At 39.3% G+C, this 17,898-nt stretch overlaps 2 protein-coding genes across 3 annotated transcripts in view; one reads left to right on the forward strand and one right to left on the reverse strand.

Moving 5' to 3' along the window:
* The first annotated feature begins 11 nt into the window (after window positions 1–11).
* On the forward strand, window positions 12–9,070 carry CHCHD4 (coiled-coil-helix-coiled-coil-helix domain containing 4). Its single transcript, XM_032121209.1, has 3 exons — window positions 12–242; window positions 2,144–2,242; window positions 7,911–9,070. The coding sequence occupies exons 1-3, from the start codon at window positions 221–223 to the stop codon at window positions 8,198–8,200; spliced, it is 411 nt and encodes a 136-aa protein (XP_031977100.1). The 5' UTR covers window positions 12–220; the 3' UTR covers window positions 8,201–9,070.
* A 4,838-nt stretch (window positions 9,071–13,908) lies between these two features.
* LOC116449567 (netrin-4-like) overlaps window positions 13,909–17,898 on the reverse strand; it is a 48,050-nt gene continuing 44,060 nt past the window's right edge. For both annotated transcript variants that reach the window (XM_032121205.1, XM_032121206.1), the window contains one exon: window positions 13,909–17,814. In XM_032121205.1, the coding sequence (XP_031977096.1) occupies window positions 17,678–17,814 (137 nt within the window). In that variant the 3' untranslated portion in view covers window positions 13,909–17,677. The remainder of the gene's footprint in view (window positions 17,815–17,898) is intronic.

Raw genomic sequence — 17,898 nt, forward strand, 5'->3', positions numbered from 1 at the left:
GGAGCTGTAGTGCGGCGGGGCCGGGCCTGGCGGAGCCCCGCGGCCGGCAGGAGGTGCGTCAGCGGCCGCCGGCGGGCCGGGAAGGCGCTTCCGGAGGCGGGAGGTCGCGGCGTGGAGCAGCGGCGCGGCGCTGCCCGAGCGGTGCTGGCGGGACGGCAGGAGCGGAGCGGCGGGGCCTGTGTGCGGCGCGCTGCGGGGGAAGGCACCGGCCGGCTCCGCCATGTCCTACTGCAGGCAGGAAGGTGCGCGCGGGTGTCCTCCCAATGTCACCCCGCCGGGCGGGCTCGCCGTGAGGCGGCCGCGGGTGGGTGCGCCGCGGGGTGACCGCCCGCTCCCCGCAGCCCGTGAGGGGGGAAGGCGCAGTCGGAGTGAAGAAGAGGTGCGGCAGCCGCCCGCGGTCTGCGTGTGGCAGTGGCAGCGCTGTTTCACCTCCCGCCGCCGACCTTTCTCCTCACGGAGGGCGGGAAGGGCGGCGGGGCCATGAGGCGGCAGCGCGGCCTCGGGCGCGGGGAGCGGTGCGGCTTCGGAGCGGGACGGGAGCGGCCGGAGCGGGCCGGGGGTGCCCCGCAGGGACCGTGTTTGGCTGCGGAGCGGCTGAGGCGTGTGGGCAGGGCAGCCGGCCGCGGAGCGCCTTCTGCCCGCAAGGGTTAAATTTATCTCAGCCTAGCTGAGTGGCCAGAGGTGTGGGATTTTGTCTTTTTAAGGTTGATGGACAGGGTGGGTAGAGTGCGAGCTTTACTTTTCTGTATCTGTACTATGTTGTACAGGTTGTGGTATTTATGAGGCTTGATTACTTAAAGTGGGAGATATATAGATAGATAGATAGATGCATGTCCACATCTATATAGATATATAAATAAATATCCTTGCCCTCTTAAGTAATGTGAAGTTGCTGAATGTAAGGTTTCAGACTGGGAAAAAAGTACCAATAGTTCTAAATGCCATTTTTAAGTTACAAACTTGGGCACAGACTACTGATTATAAAGTGTATTGAGGTAGTCATAACCTATGGACCTCTTTTATGCTCTATGCTGTGCTTTAATTTTGCGAGATCCGTAAGTTGCCTTATGCAACTCTACAGAGTTGCAGTGAAGAGGTTAGAGTTCATGTGTTTCTAGCTCCTTTTATTTAAGCAATGATGAACTTTCCACATTGTAAAGTTTGCTGGAGTACAATGCAGAGTTGTCAGAAAACTGTTTCCCTTAAAAAAAAGTTTTAGATTTATCTGCTTTTCAGACATGTTTAAATGTATGGTTACTGAGCAAAGTTAAGTTACTGAACAACTGCTGGCTGAGGTCACACTGAGGGGCCAGAAGATTCAGTTTCTAATATGCCAAGTCACTGTAGTGGCCTTTATGAATTCAGAGAATTCTTGGGGACTTTACCATTCGTTTTCCACTCAAGGAGTACTTAGCTGTGTGCTCAGAAGAGTTTCAGCTAGCTATTCTCTGCTTGTGAGTGCCTCAGAGTGGGTGTTAGAGCTTTGCAGGGTTGTTAGAAAGTTAGAAATACTGAAGTTTCCAGCCAAGCTTCCCCCGATCCTGCTACAGAATGTTTTGGGTAAATGAAGAGCAGGAAGTTAGCTTTGTTGGATTTCTATCCCTTGTAATTTTCTCAGCACCTTTCAATGTAGTTAATTCTATATGGTGACAGTTCTCTTCAGTTTTTAATTCAGATGATTAGAGTAAAATACTACACTAGTCTTTAGTGAAGAGCAGTGTTATTAATAAGTTCCTATTAAACACTTCATTGTTATTTATTGTAGTTTGTCTTTCACTCTTCCTTTTTTTTTAAGTCTAATCCCTTCATCTGTGTGAGTCCTGGTATTGGAGTAATTTGAGTTTGTTTTGAATTAGCTTTTTAACTTAACTGTTCAATGAACTGTACTGTGACCTGCAGCCATGACAGGACATTGCTATGAAAATTGGAGCTTTAGAATAACAGAATTTCAGTGTGTATGTGTTCCTCTGAACTAGTAACTGTTCTTGTTGAAGGTGATTGTTAAGTACAACAATTCATTCACTATTAACATTAGTGCATCACATTGAATATCTCATTACCCTGTGGTGTTCAGCAGTTTTGTAAATGACTCTTTCTGTCTCAGATCTCTCTGAACTTTTGCTTCTTGTCTCCTCCATGGTAGGAAAAGACAGAATAATATTTGCAACCAAGGAGGACCATGAGACACCGAGCAGTGCTGAGCTGGTTGCAGATGACCCAGATGACCCTTATGAAGAACAAGGTCAGTAGTGAGCAGAAGAATGGAAGTAAGGGGTGTTACATAATATATAAAACCAACAGAAAACAAACCCTGTATGAATTAGAAAAACTGAGGCATATTTAAATACTGACGACAGCTGGTTATGCAGTAAATACCCAAACTCATGGCAGTTTTAACTGCCTGATTAGGACATCACTAATCATACCCTTTCTTACAGTATTTCTTTTTCTACACTTGTAATGATTTCTCTTAGTGGGCTCTTCAAATAATCAGTTGATGGCTTTTAGTTTTGGTTAGTAGCCAGGGATATGCAGAAAAACCTTTTCCTTTTATTAATAAAGTTAGAGCCTAATCAAGTGAAAATTATGGTTGGTTGTTCTCTGTTTTAAGTAACACCATGTAATTTTCAGAGAAGCTGGAGTGAGTTGCATGTCACTGTCATTGATGTGAGTTGCTCACCTGGCTGTGTGCAGCTGAAATTGCCTAATTTGGTGATCTCTGCATATTTGATTTAATATCAATTTATGTCTGGCTAATCCTATACTATACTGGTAGCAATATAATCAGTATCTTTCAGTGGCACATGATAGGTAAATTCAAATTATTGAGTTTTCAACTGTAATCACCTCGCCTTGAAAAGATAAAAGTTTTCATGAAGATTGCCGGTTCTTGTATGAAGTACGTCTAACCTGCAAATAGAGATTTAAGAGAGCAGAATATTTCTGAGACCAAGACTTATAATATTCTGGTTGCACAGAGTGTATTTTAAATTGTTTCTAATGTGTAAGTGAAATAATGTTCTGATCATGATGATTTAATAAATTTTGCCCTAGGTTAATAATTATCATGAAAGTCTGTGAGTTTAGGTTAATTTTTTTCTAATTGCCTCTACGTTTACAGGTCTTTTGGCCTCTTCACTTTGTGTAAAGTGATTTTATTGGTTTCAGCTCAACTGAGATTGAAGTAAATTCTTAAGACTGAAATTTAGTTAGAAAGTGAAAGTTACACTTTCTGAAGTGGTTCTGAGACCTTTAGAGGGCAGCATTTAGGCAGTTTACCAGCTGGAGCTTACAGGGTCTCTTAGTTAGCTGATATGGTGTGTAGTGTAATTTGAACCACACCTTCCTCATGTCATTAAAATAACTTTTTTTGTACATAGATTTGTGTTGAAATGTTACTGCATTTATCTGCCTATTTTGGCTTCATTACAGCTGTATGTAGTCAGTTCTATAGCTAAAAGTTTTGCTCACCTGCACTGGTAAGTCTGTTGATGATCCAGTGTGACATACATTTGGGTAATAAACTAGTCAAAATTAAAAGAACCACTTTCTTCTTGTTTAAATGTCATATCAGTTGATTGCTCTTGTGTGTATTTTGCTGGATATGGAAAGGCTGTGGTGAGGATGAGAGGTGATGGGGTTGGTTTCCTAGCAATCCTGCATTTCCAGAATGTTAGGTCACTTTCTTCTCAACAGTAGATCGGAGAAGAAAGGGGGAAAGCCAGGAGCTTTTTATGTCACCTTACAGTGACAGTGTGTGTCTGTGGGATTCAAAATGAGAAGCTCTATAAACTACATTTAAATACTGTCAATAAGTTTGGGTGGGGGTTTCTTGTTTGGCTTTCTTTTTTAGTTTGTTGGGTTTTTTCCTTAGTATGTGGTAAGTTACTGCCATGTTTAAAGTCTGAAAAACCACTTGAATGACCCAGGGCTACCATGCATTAGATCAGAACAGAGAAAATGGACATATCACAGAATACAGCTGCATCTAGTGGGAGTGAAGCTTATGGGCATGAAAGACATGGGTAAAATAGTTTGGAATATGTTGAAATGCTGAAGCTCTGGCTTGCATGGCTTTTATTTAAAAGAAAATTGGGAAGGGTTTTGCTGTACCTAATGTAACATGCAGGCTTTTCTAGTTTAGATTCTACTTGGAATAGAAGACTTGGTTTCCAGTGTTCAAATTCTGTTGTATAATTAATTATAAGGACTCTTTTCATCTTTTCTGCTGCGCCAAAGAGACCAGTCATATCTGGGAAAGAATAGATGCATTAGCTAGACCTACCATAATCTGCATTGTTTTCTAATACACCTGAAACTTGTGTTTGAGGTTTTGGTTTTTTGTAGGGGCCTTTTTCATACTTGAGATAAACATCTAGTTTGGTATTTGGTACTTTTTGATAGTTGTTATTTTGTCCCAGACATTAACACACATTAGTCTTTGAGCAGTCTATTTAATTGAGTCAGTAGATTGTTCAGCAAAACTTGTGTTCTGTTTCCCTTAGGATAAAAAAAAGTTGTATACTACTCTTATTTCTGTCAGTATTTTGTTGTTTTATCAGCTGGGACATTTTGGTAGGCAAAATGTTAGTGACTCACTTCAAACTAAAAACATTGAAAGAAAAAAGCCACGTGAAATGGCAAGGCAGACAAACTGGAGTAAGTTCAGGTTAGCATTCCATACTGCAGTGAATATCACAGTTCACTGTCTGTGCCTTTTGACAGCTGTGGCCGATGGAAACAAGTTGAGAATTCATTTGCCGTGGTTTTGAAATAGTATCGTTACTAGCTTCTTTCTAGTCCTATGTGTTGCAGATGGTGGAATTTAAACATGAAAGATTCTTGGTTTTCACTGACATCTTGGCTGCCATCAGTTTGAATAATTTTTTATTTTATTAAGCTTATATGAAGAAGAAGGCACTGATGAGTTTTATGCATGCAAAGTGATTTTTATTAGTGTTACAGCTGTGATGGGAAAGTTGGATAAAAGTACTTATGGAATTGGACTTCAAACACAGATTTTTGCTGGTCTTTCCCTTCTGGTTTTCCAGACTTGTTCCTGTCATCTTATTTTAGAGACAGTTTTAAAGTGGTTTCTATAGGGGACTGATGGAGCAAAACCCCACATTCTTTTAAGAAAGAACTTGATGAATGATCAGATGTACAGGACTGTTTCTGTGACTGATGATGTGCCTTTCAGTCCTGCTTCCTGTCATCTTACACTATGAATCCCTGGCAGATAAACTTGTTGTTGGGATGTTTGTCATGTAACAGTGAAGAAACTCTTCTCAGAACAACAGTGGGACTTCATCACAGCAAGACCAAAGACAAGCGTTGACACAGATGCAGATGGGCCTGCCTTTGTCCATGACATGAACAGATTCCATGAGCCACGAGGCATTAGGTTGTGTGATGCCAGCAATCAATTGCTCACACAAATCTTGATCTGCTATGATGTAAACAGGGTTGCTTTTTTTTCCACAAGTGCAGGTTCAAGTAGATTGTGACTCACTGGATCAGTGAGGTTCAGGCTGCATTTGAAATTTTAATTCAATTTTAATTAAAAATAGTAATCCCATCTATTGCAGGCTTCCAGCTCAGGAAGAGCAATGGATGAAATCTGTTTCTGATTTAATAGTGTTCTAAGCTTGCTGATGGACTTACTCATTGATGTGTGAATTCTGCTGTGATTATGAATGAGGAAATGCTTGCTTTATTCATCTGTATTTTTGTTTTGTTTTTCTAAAGCATGGTTTCTGTGCACAGAATATCTGAAACTGATGCTATTTCAGCGATAAAATAGGTGTATGTCAATGATCTTGTGATGCCACAGAATATATCATTTATGGGATAACTCGCATAGTTATTAAGATTTGCATGTTTACAAGGCAGGTCTGGTTCTAAAAGGAGCAATCTATTTTAAGAGAATTATTTTACAAGTGGTTTTATTGCTGTAGTGTCTTCAGGAACATTTCAAAATCTTTTTTTTAATTTCTTTTTAAAGTGCTAGGAAAATGACTTTAAAATGACTGGTTGATATTAGTGAGGAGGAATAGAGGACTTCAAAATCTAGTTTACAAAGCAAACTGTGTTTCTTCTATACTGTATGATTAACATCTTTCTGCTTTGTGTCATCCCTGGCAGTGAGGAATCTGGCACCAGCCACCCATTTTCTTGTCTCAGAAGTCCTGCTTTTCCTCCCAGTAGCTGGAGATGCTGTGATGCACTGGACTAGGTGTATCTTATCAGTACAGTGAATATTACAGATACTTTTCAAAACCATCTTGCCAAATAAAGCATGGTCCATGGAAAATGACAGTATTACTGTAGTTGACTGAATCGTGCTAAGGACGCTGTTACTTTCTGTAATGAAAAAGAGTCTGATCAATGCCGAGATTTGACTGATTCAGTGTAATTTTCTGCTGAACTGTGTTGGCTGAGTTAGAGCACATCACTGATGAATTGCAAATCACAGTAAAATACTCCTTTTAATATAGCAGTAAATGATTGAGCTGCTTTTGCTGTACCAGTCAAAATTCATGATATTGCAGCCTGGTGTCCAAGGAGTTGCACCTGGGAGTGAAATGTCATGTCTGGAACTTTGTGATCCTACAGGACAAAGACAAGAAATAAGTTTATTGAATTCTATGACAGTATTCTAGATAATGTCAAGTTGTATCAGGTCCTAAATATAATTTCATGTTTGAACCAGAATTAATTCAACCTTTTTGTCTGCCAGTGGTATTTTCATATCCCCTTCTAAAGGGAAAGTGTTGAAATTTAAGGTTTATGCATATGCTGTCAGCTTCTGCAGAAACTCAGCCCGAAGATGAAGTTAGGAAAGTCTGTTAAAGAGGAGGAGAGCAAAGTGTTCAAGTGGAGAAGAAACCAGCTTGGATCATAGCACAGTAGTTCTCTTGTTCTTCATAGATGAACATAGCTGTGTGTGTTCATACCAGGTAGAGAAAGGAAATGGAGGTGTATTTATTGCCTTAGAGAAATGCATTAGAGACTCTAGAAGCCCAAAGGACCAAGTCTGTTATACTGAATTTCTAAAATCAGAGGAAAGGAATTCTTTAGCTTGCTGTTTGACCTTCATTGTGTAAATCAGTTGCCATCTCGAAGAACATATGCCCTTAAATCTTCACCTTGCCAGTCCACCAGTGAAGTATTTCTGTCATGACTTTAACTGTTCCAGAGCAGTTGTTTACAGCTGTTCCAGTTTAGAGTCTGAAGTGATACTTAACTCCTTTCAGTTGTGTTCTAAAGTACAATTTGGTTTCTGGCAAACAGACAGGCAGGCTTGCTCTCACTGTTCCTTGCGTTCTGTGGCACGTGACTTAATCTGTGCTTTACAAATACTCTGATTTTTTTCTTTTTTTCTTTCCTTTTTTTTTTTTTTTTTCAGTTCTGGTCTTCCAGTTAAAATTTGAAGGGGGAAAGTTGTGGGTTATTATTCCAGAGTTTATTTAAAACAAGAAGAAAAACGCATCCATTCGATTTGATTTAAAAGATTTCTAGTCTTAATACTGGATTTAAACTCTAATTATTTGTATGGCATGATTTTAATGCTTGCTTGTTCCCCTGACAGAGTCTGGCAAATCGATTGACTTGATTTCTATCTGTTTTGCAGTTCCCTTAGAATATTCTCAGTGGTCTGTAGTCCAGGGAGAAGGACTTAATTTAGAGATGGATAGAGAACTAATCTGACTTGTGCCCATTAAAGGATTATACAGATCAGAGGGAGAAACAGGCTGGCTGGGAAGTGAAAGGTGTTTATCAGCCTGGAAGCTACAGAGCTAAGATAGCACTGTTGGTACTCGAGGTCACACCTGCAGCCCAGCAGCTGTCACTGAGTGAAATCAATGTTCGGAAGGAGCATTAACTTTTCTTCTCTCTTGTTTGTTCAGGTTTGATATTGCCCAATGGAGATATCAATTGGAATTGCCCATGTCTGGGTGGAATGGCTAGTGGTCCCTGTGGGGAGCAGTTCAAGTCAGCCTTTTCTTGTTTCCACTATAGCACAGAAGAAATAAAGGGATCAGACTGTGTGGACCAATTCCGTGCCATGCAGGAATGCATGCAAAAGTACCCAGATCTTTACCCTCAAGAGGATGAAAATGATGAGAAGTCCAGCAAAGATTTGGAAGCTGCCTCTATGGAGGCCGCTGCTGCCAAAGAGGAGAAGGGATCCAGCTAATGAAGATGCAAGGAGGCTGTCGTCTCCATTTCTCATTTTCAGAGACATGGACTTTTGCAGTGTGTCTGTCTTCTGAGTAGTGAGGAAATGTTTCACCATGTTCTGTGCACTGTATCATAATAAATAACTTATTGCTGAAGGAGAAATCTCAGAGCTACAGCCTTGCAAATAAGTACTGCAGAAAGAGTGAGTGTGTGTATGCACTGTGTAACCTGCTTTTGGACACAGTTAAAACTTTAACAGCTGTTCTTTACCCTCAAGTTTTCCTTGAGTTTTGACTTGAATAATGTCTTGAAGAACATAGCTTTCAACTAAATTCCACTGGCACACCAGGTCTGTCTTCATTTCATTATGTTCTGATCAGTAGCTGCTTTTTTTTTTAATGTATTCCGTTCTGTCAATAGAAGTTGCATTAAATGATTGTTTTTCCTTAAAGATTTTTTTATTTTTTTGCCAAAGTGATGCTAGACATTGAAAATGGCCTAGATCTAGAATTTCTAAAATAATTTCAAATGGTCTTATTAGATTATGGTTGCATTTTACTACTGGCATCAGATCAGGACTGCCAGGAAAATGTTGAAATGCACATCTTCTTTGATTTCATTTACTTACTGTGATGGCTTTTGCATTTTTAAAATTGGTGTGTTGTGCAAATGATGATTAAGATGAACGAAAAGAATGTTGGTCACTGGCTTTATTTTTGCAATGAAAATACAGCTTTTGGGTTTGGTTATTACCTTCTCCTTCAATGTATAGATGGGCACTTGTAAAATACTTTGAGAATACAATAAATTGTTACCTGGTGTAATGATCTCAAAACAGATACTGTGACTGAAGTGCATATTAAAAAGCAAATACTTTTTACCCTCACTGGAAGCTTCTGTGTCTTTATGGTGTGGTGTTTTGTTTGGTTGTTTTTTTTGTTAATACTGCTTGGATTTGAGAACTGTTCTATGCTGTAAGCAGACCTTGAATGAATTTGTGAGTTGTGAGGATCAGTTGCTGCAGCTTGTCAGATTTTTATTCTTATGTTGTTCTTTTCTCCCCAGCCCAGGCAGGAAGACATAAAAAACCTAAAGCATTTTCAGTAGCTGTAGTGGACAGCAAATAACATGAACAACTATTAAAATATTTGAAAATTACTTAAGAGGTTCAAATAATTTCATACTTCACCATAGTTTAATAGCTGTAGATAAGGGAATACTGCATTGTTTGTCTTTCCTAGCAAAACATAGGCTGTGAGAATTTTTCTTTTACAAAAGAAATTGTGGCTGTGGCTTCAGTAACTTCATTGCAGATTGGTTTGGGTTTTTTTTTCTCTCCTTATGCGTTGGTTACCTCACCCAAAGCAGAAAAAGTAGTAGTGTCAGTAATGCAGCCCACGAAGTCCAGCGATGTTTAAGCACTTGCCTTTCTCTGTGGGCAGCTCTCTGGAGTGCTCAGGAGCATTAATTTGATACAGCACTTTGGTATCTTGTTTGCATAAGTGAATTCGGTGCTACTGATGTTTCTGAATGTTTGAGGGGAATTTGTCAAGTTTTACAGCGTGTTTGAGGTGTTTGTATTTCGGTGCAGCTGTTGGATCCTCAGAAAAAAATTTGTAGGCAATTAAGTGGCTGACAACTACTGTGTTCTGACAGCAGTGATAGCGGGGACTGCATCTCTGCTTTTTAAGGAAACAAAGTGACACAGAACTTCTCAGTGGGACTCTTTCAGGCTTAGGAAGCCCAGTGCCAAGTAAACCTGAGTAAATAGGCACAAAAGCAGCAGAGATAAACTTTGGCACTTAGGCAGTTGGACCGTGCAAATGAAATCTTAGGCAATAGATAAACACTGGGCACCAAATTAAAAAAAAAAAAAATCACATGCACCCAAGCTTTTGGTTGTTCAAATGGAAATCCAGTGCATTCTCTGTGAGGAAGCAAGAGCTGCTTGTGAAGGGGTGCTCTGTTCTAACAAGTTGCCTTTTTTTTTTCTGTGCTTTTCTTTCCTACGTGGCCTCTGCACTCTAAAGGGTTGGGATTTATCCTCTGTATTTGTAGCATCTGTGTACAAAACATCAAATGTGAGAATCTTGGCCTACAGTAGGTAGGGACGTGCATCTAATACAGACAGAGGGAACCTGGAGCATAATCTGACGTGTTTGAAGGTGTGTTTAGGATGGATTTGCTTTTTTCTGACTGTTGTGGCTTGGTAACCTGTCATGCTACATCCAGTACAGATAGGAAGTATGCGTAAGGATCTTGCATCAGAAACTGAGAAGCACTGTGTAATATATTTGAAGTGTTTTGAGGAAAGAAGTCATAGCTTTATTCCTAAATAGTTCTTGTGGAAATTTTTTATGCTATATAAATTCATTCAGTTGTGAATGCATAGATAATATAAGTCCTTGTTTCTGTTTCCCAGCATTGCTTCATTTGTGTGATTTTCCTCTTATGGTTACATGCCCCAATTTTAAATCTAAAATCAATCAGAGGTTATTTTAATGTATAATAAAGATGATAAAATGATCCTTGGCAATATGTGACAATCTTGTGAAATGAGCAGATGATAAGTTGCATTTTTATTGTGTGGATGCAAAACCTAGAGCTGCATATTTCAGTCCTGTTTTAATGTGTTCTTATTTTATATATATATTTTATAGATAATATCTTGGGTCTCTGTCTGCCATCATTGAGCTACTGATTCTTGGAGAGAGAATAGTATATTCAAATAGGTTTGAGTAATTGTGTTTATAGAGTCATTTCATAATGGGTTTATGTTATCAGGTGCTTTTGTCAAGTCATAGATGCTGCTATGTCAAGTCAAAAGTAGTCACTGGGGGGATAAAGCAAGCTTTCATTCTGAAATAATTACTCTTTAATTCTGTGCCTTTAGTTGATCTTTGTCCTATAAAAGCTGATGTGCTGAGTGTGATTAAATGTTTATAAAAGTTTAGCTAAAAGAAACTTAACAATACGTGAAGCACTTGTATTAGAATGTTTCCAATACAAATTACTTAGCCCAAACAGTTGCATGTAGATAGAATTCCAGTTGAATCTTCTCTGTTTAGTTTTTAGAATGAAAAGACATGGCTTTAACAGTATTCACCCTACAGATTTACCACTGCTCCCCAAATACTCCCTTGTACCATATTGCTGTGTAATACTTCAGATTTTCAGTTTTAACCATTCTTCAGTTTTTGCACACCCTTGTCCTTCTGGTGCAGTGGTGAAACAAGCTGTGCTTTTGAAAGCTGGATAGGACTGTTATCAGCTGGCTGCAATTCCTGCATGATGCAGGCCACAAATTCATATATAACTTGTGATAACGTGCTTGTTAGGAAGGGATTGTTTCTGCAATCCACTTGAACTTGAATCAGTGGTGCATGTATCATATACCCTGATGTGGATAAAAATTGCCTCTAAAACCTGTCTCTTTTAGATGATTCTTTAACATAAAATATATTCTAAAATGTAAAAAAGTACTGAAAAGTAGTTAAAATTAGACAAAATTGCATTTTCAGAATTAAAAGTTACTCAGTAATTTTTTCTGCTGTTGTCTGCAGTACAGCCTGAGGGCATTGCAGAGATCTGACTTCAACTTGTGTGTAGTAACTTTCCTAGAGGTATGACCTTGCTTCAGGTGCAAAAAGAATCTTTTTGTTTTCCTTCCTCCCTGCAAAGGGAGTGATGAACAAAATGGTGGCTAGAAGGAGACGCTTATCTTGCAGGCCATTGTAGGGATCATTAGATCTGGGGATCTAGCAGGGCTGTTTTGGAAACAAGATCTATATCCTATGCAGTTCTGACTGAGAGTGTCCTTGTTGAACCTGACAGCAATGTCCCCTGTTTATCTGAGGCACTTATCTGATCACACGTCAATGAACCTACTTTCTTAGGAAAGTAAAAAAAGGAATTTATATGCTTCTAGACTCTTGTCTTACCTCATTAAAATTCTATCAGTGTTAGTGTGGGACAGTGTAGAGAAGCTACCAGCAGTTTGTCATTTATTCTTAGTCAGCGCTCTTCACTGGACATGATTTCATTTTGTTGAATAGCAGCCTGTCTGCAGTTGTTTTTCAACTGCTTTTAACCCCTCTGGAGCTAATGTTTTGTTGGTGATGGTGGAACTCAGGGAAGACACGCCCAACAAGAAGAGTAGAGAAGTGCAGCAATGATTATAGCACCAATGTGTTTGTTTTTTAAAATGGCTTATTACAAATTGATACTGATGATCTGTGAGCAGACAGCTCAGGAAGGCCAAAACAAAGAGCACAGGAGGATTTGTAGTGATTCCACAGTGCAAATTAACCCAGATGACACAATGATGTGAAGGGTAGGTGGACACAGGATTTGTTGTACCAGATCTGAATGGCAGGTCCAGTTGATTCATTTCTTGATGTTACAGGTTCCTTACACCTCCTAAGAAAGTTAAAGCATCCCCTCACAATGCACTCATTCCCTTCATAGGATGCTGTATGGAACATGGATGTTTGATTCCTAAATCTGTGGTTCCTGAACTTTTTCCTATTGAGTGTTGTTGCCTCCACCCTGTTTCTTTTGCTTTCTATTTTGTCCCCTTCTCATGCATCCCCTAAGACTTGCTTCCTTTTCCCCTACAGCCCATAACATTCCTCCTTACAGGTGTTGGCTCTGTTCCCTTACTTGGCTCAAGGAGCCATCTCTTCATTCTCCTTGCCCTCTCCTAAAGAACACAAACTGGTGAACTAGGTTGGATCCAGCTGATAGTGTTTGTGATTTTTCTCATAAAGGCCATGTTACAAAAGAATTGGAGTTAATGTTTTCAGAGCTAGACTTCTGATTTTTCAAATGCAGAAGAGCCAGAGAATGTGGGCTACCAGAACTGTGTCCTGTACATTGTCCCTAGTACCAATATACAGAGACAGACTCCTGGATCAGGATTCTCTTTGAAGACTCAGACCTGTGCATATGAAAGTGGGATATCAGAATGTTTCTCATCCCTAAGCCACAAGACAAAAGAATGATGACATTATTTATTATGTTGATATTGTGTGAAGAGTGAGGACTGCATCATAGAGGTAGAGCTTTCTCAGTAGAAGTACAGAGGTAAGGTGAGAACACACAGGTCCCTGAAGAGTACATGCAATTACAGTGAGAGTTGCAAGGGTGAGTCTCTGTAATAACTGGCCTGATTTTAGGTATGGAGACTGCCACTAGCAAACTTCTGTCTGTCTAAATTCTGAACACACCTGTCATGCAGTTCTGTTTCCTTGACTTGCATCCCACAAGTCAGCTCTGTGTAAAGGAGCAGCTTTAGGACCTGTTAAGTATTTTTTTAGGCCTCATTAGATCTCAGACCAGTAAAAGTTCATGTGTGTATTTCTTAGGAGAATTAAGCACCTGTGATACCCACGTGAGAAATTTTGCAGGATTGTGGTTTGAATAGTTACTGAATTAACATGCAATTTACAAGAATTAACTGTACCTATTTGTGTTTCCCATCTGTGCATATTCTCATACCAAATATATGGTTTTTGGTAAGTTGCTTAGGGGAAAAATAATGTATCATTGTTGACTTATTAGCAAAATGCTCGCCTCCATTTGCCTGGCACTGTGCTAACTCTTACCAAAGCAAGACCCTCAAGTTTGGAATATTTGTGGTTTATTAACTAAAAAAGAATTCATGTGCAGGTGGTTTGAGGCTTGCATGGTTTAAAATTTTAAGAATAGATCCCAAACCTCATATCAATAGAAGTATCTGTATTTAATTGATGTTTTAATTAAAAAATAAAAAATGCTACAACACATAACAACACACTGCTTTTCCAGGTCTGGTGGACTGGAGAGAGCCCATCATGTGAATTATATCAATTCAAAAAAAGCTTACATCAAGCAGCATGGAAAAATTATGAGACATGGTAGATGCTACAGGGAAAACTTAGTCTTTATAGCATGAGCCCCTCTCAGAAGAGCAGTGTACAAAGTCTGTGTAGGTACATTTCCTTCTTCACTGCCTGCTGGGAGCAGAAGCTGGAGAAGCATTATTAGCAGTATGTCAGTATATTGGAGTTAGGGCTCAGCACTCAATGACCATTTAATGAACTGTTCGGTGCTGTAAGGATCCACATTGCCAGAATGTGGATTGTATCCATTGCTCCTGGACACACAGGCTGCAGGGCTGTTAGCAAGAGCTGCAGTGACCTCCAGCAATCCAGAATTTGCTGCTTTTTGAAGAGTTGCATCTACTACTTCAAACTTTCACTTGCCCTATTAGACATTTTTCACAGCTTTCCGGACTTCTTTTCTTGTGAGTAAAAGCTTTTATTTTACCTTTATTGAGGATTTCCCATTACATCATTGCTGCTCTTTGGTATGTGGTTGCTACTGCTTGTGAGCCACTTTGCCTATTTGGGTGCTGTAAAGTGTTTATATGGCCTTCCTAAAGACAGGCCCCAGTTTAAAGGTGCTAAAAGAAGCTTCCCAGCCACTTTGCATCGGGCAAATTCATCCTTTTTTCCATGCTGGTATTCTTTGTCTTACTGTGCCACCTAGACACACAGTCACAGGGAGGGTCACAAGGATATTGTACACAGGCCCAAAAAACCCAATTATTTTTTGGTACAGGAATACCATGCCTTCTATGGTAATTCTTTTATAATTTACTATGTATGACCTGCTTGCTGGTTCTGACAAATATGCAACAGCTTTTACTAGGAGGTCAGTTGTCATCTTGCACTGTTTCATGCTCATCTTCATTTCATGTACACTACACAAGAAAATAACTTTTTTCCTTTCCAAAGTCTCATAGTGATCCATTTAAACTCTCCCATCATCACTAGCTGTTCTAATGTGATTTGTGCAATTCATTGCTATTTAGATTCTTATTTCCAGACAGGCTACCGGATTGTAGCACTGCAGAACAAAGACTGCACAGGATAGCTCTGTGTGAGTTGAAACTTTTTTCTTTCATTTTTCTTTTCTATGAATTCAGAGATGCCTGATTAGTAGAAGTTGTGATACCAATAGAAAGTCAAATTGCAGTCAATTTTAAAGAAAAGTATGTGTACATATCACATACTTTTGAGATACCTGAAATGTATGATGTATTGATTATCTTGTTTGCATACCACAGGGTTTCATTTGGTAGTGATTAATCACTATGTTAATTAATTACTTAATCATTATCATAGGCCCCAAGAAAACACACCAGGATATCAATATTCTTGTTCCAACTTGTATTTCTACTAGAAGTAGCTAGTAATGCTTGTAAATGACTGTGTCAAAAAATAACTTTCATTCACATAAAAGAACTATGCAGATGTTTACGCTCCCCACAAAATCACCAGTCTGGCACAAAAAGTGGAATAGAAGTGTTTGCTTTAGTATGGTGCTGACTATTAACCAACATGGAATATCCTCATTATCATTAAATAAGATCCCCTGCAGGTAAAATGGCCTCTGTTGAAAAGCATGTTCCGTAGTTTAATTCTAAACCTACACTTGAATTTAATTTCTTGTGAGAGGCCCTTTGAGATCAGACTGTAAATTCACATACAGGTCTTTATTGATATTTGAAAGAGAACTGGTTAATCTTTTTTGTTGTGAGACAATTTCTGGAGACAGTAAAGAAAGCAGTTGCTGTGCTCCTAATTTCATTAGGCTGACATTTCAAATTCTGCCAAATGCCTTGGTTAAAAAGTGTTTTATTGCATTAATTAAATTGCTTGTTGGAGATGCCACATTGTTGGATACCACTTTAGGTAACAACAAGTAAATAATGAAGTGAAAGAAGGAAAGCAATGGAGGAGGGGAAATTTCCTGAAAAGGAAGGAGGAAGAAACACTGTTTATACCCTGTTGGGAAAGAAATTGGGGTGGTTTTTTTTTTTTTAAAGATCTGCCTGCCATCCAGTTCCAAATGAGCTAAAGATTTTTCTGCTGTTCAATCAATGTGAAATTAAAGGTAAAACAGCAGTAAATAGAATAAAAGAAGCTGAGTTTTTAGGTTCTCAGTGGTTAAGAGAACAAATTGATGGCCTAAGTTGTAGGCTGGGACTTCCATCATTCTGCATTAGTATTAGGGTTTTCTAGGTAGCCCATTTACCAGTCAGTGCTAAATTAAAACATCTCCTCTTCCCTAGGAGCATTAAAAATTAGACATTAAAAATGAGGAATTGAAATATGCAAAAGCAGCATGTGTGCTTGCTCTTTCTCTGTAACCCCCTGAAAGAATATAGATTGATTCATTGTAATTTCTGCTTTACTGGAAAAGAGAGTGCTCCAACCAGCTTCATTTTGTTGTGAGTCCTTAAACAGGGGACACAGGTCTCAAACTACAATTTCCTCAAAATTCTGTGTTAGGGAAGGCTTTAAGTAGCTACGTCTTGATTACTATAGGGTAAAATTGATTTAGAAAGAATGCTTTTGCAGGGCAGAACTAATTTTACCTGGAGTGCAGAGGTTACCACTCCTGTACTTTTGCAGAGGGAGAAATAATCCTCAGGCGCAATGGGAAGGAAGCAGACCTTCAGCATCTTAGCCTGAAGTGTGACCAAGAGAAATAAAGCACAATGAAAGCACTAAGTGCAATCGAAGGCCCGTGGTCTTGAGCACAGTTGAAATAGCCAGGCTGCTCTCCCAGAACTACAGCTTACCTCATTTGATACATGCTCCAGCCAATCCATTTGCATCCTCTTTCTGCTTTGTAGCTTTTGTAGTGTCACAATCTCAACATTAGAGCAGCTGCTAGTTCCTCACGCTTTGGCTTTTTCTTATAATTAAGGCTTTTTTGTGGTTATTGCTGTGAAACCTTTGTGGTGTTACAGACTAAGTACTACAGCAAAGAGCTGGATTTGGAGTGGAGTTTGAGCCAAGGTGGTTTCCTGCAGCAGAGCTCAGCACTAAGTGTTGATGACAGCAATGCACATCTGTAAAGGACACTGTCCCAAGATAAGCCACATATTTGTTTCTGGTCAGCAGTGGGATAATATTGTCTTCTAGAAAGCAGCCCATTATATTGGCCTAATTGCAGTCTGATGGTAAATCAGTCTGAGCTCTTTTATAGGCTTCTTTAATATTATGCCACTTGTAAAGCTGAAAGAAATTGCTGCCTTTTAGTGGTCACTTATAAAGAAAACTACACCCCAGTAATGAATGTATTATGAAAGCAGTTTATGCATATTAATATCAGACTCTGACCTGAAGTATGGAAATACTGATCCATATCTTTAGTTTTGCCTTGTAAAATGATTCTGGGTAGAATCAGGCTCAAGTGAAGAACTGACTTGTGATCTATACATGATGCACTAGATAATTTTGCATGATAAGACTGCATTTTTTAAAAAATGTAGTCATGTCCCGAGTTTCCTGTCTAAGCACATGAAAGGAGGAATAGCAAGTCTGCTTTCCTCACTTCATCTAGGAGCATGTTGAATGGGAATGCATGAACTAACTACACCTTTCACTGCAGTGTTACTAAAAGGCAAAGTCCAGCACTGTAACTTCTGAAGCAGAAATTATTTGCATCCAGTTCGAAGAATATCTGATACTTGTTTTCCTAAATATGCCTTCCAGGGTTTCACCAGGCTGTTCATGTTCACAAGGAGTTTGCCAGTCCTAGAATCCTCCTGGCCTGCTATAAGATAGTCAGTACCTAAAGGGAAGGGAAGGAAAAAAAGAAAAAGGGAAAACCCTTAGTTAACAAATAGAATAAGAAAGAACCAAATGCAGAATTTCT

This window comes from Corvus moneduloides, chromosome 11, assembly GCF_009650955.1.
Source record: "Corvus moneduloides isolate bCorMon1 chromosome 11, bCorMon1.pri, whole genome shotgun sequence".
In the NCBI taxonomy this organism is placed as follows: domain Eukaryota; kingdom Metazoa; phylum Chordata; class Aves; order Passeriformes; family Corvidae; genus Corvus; species Corvus moneduloides.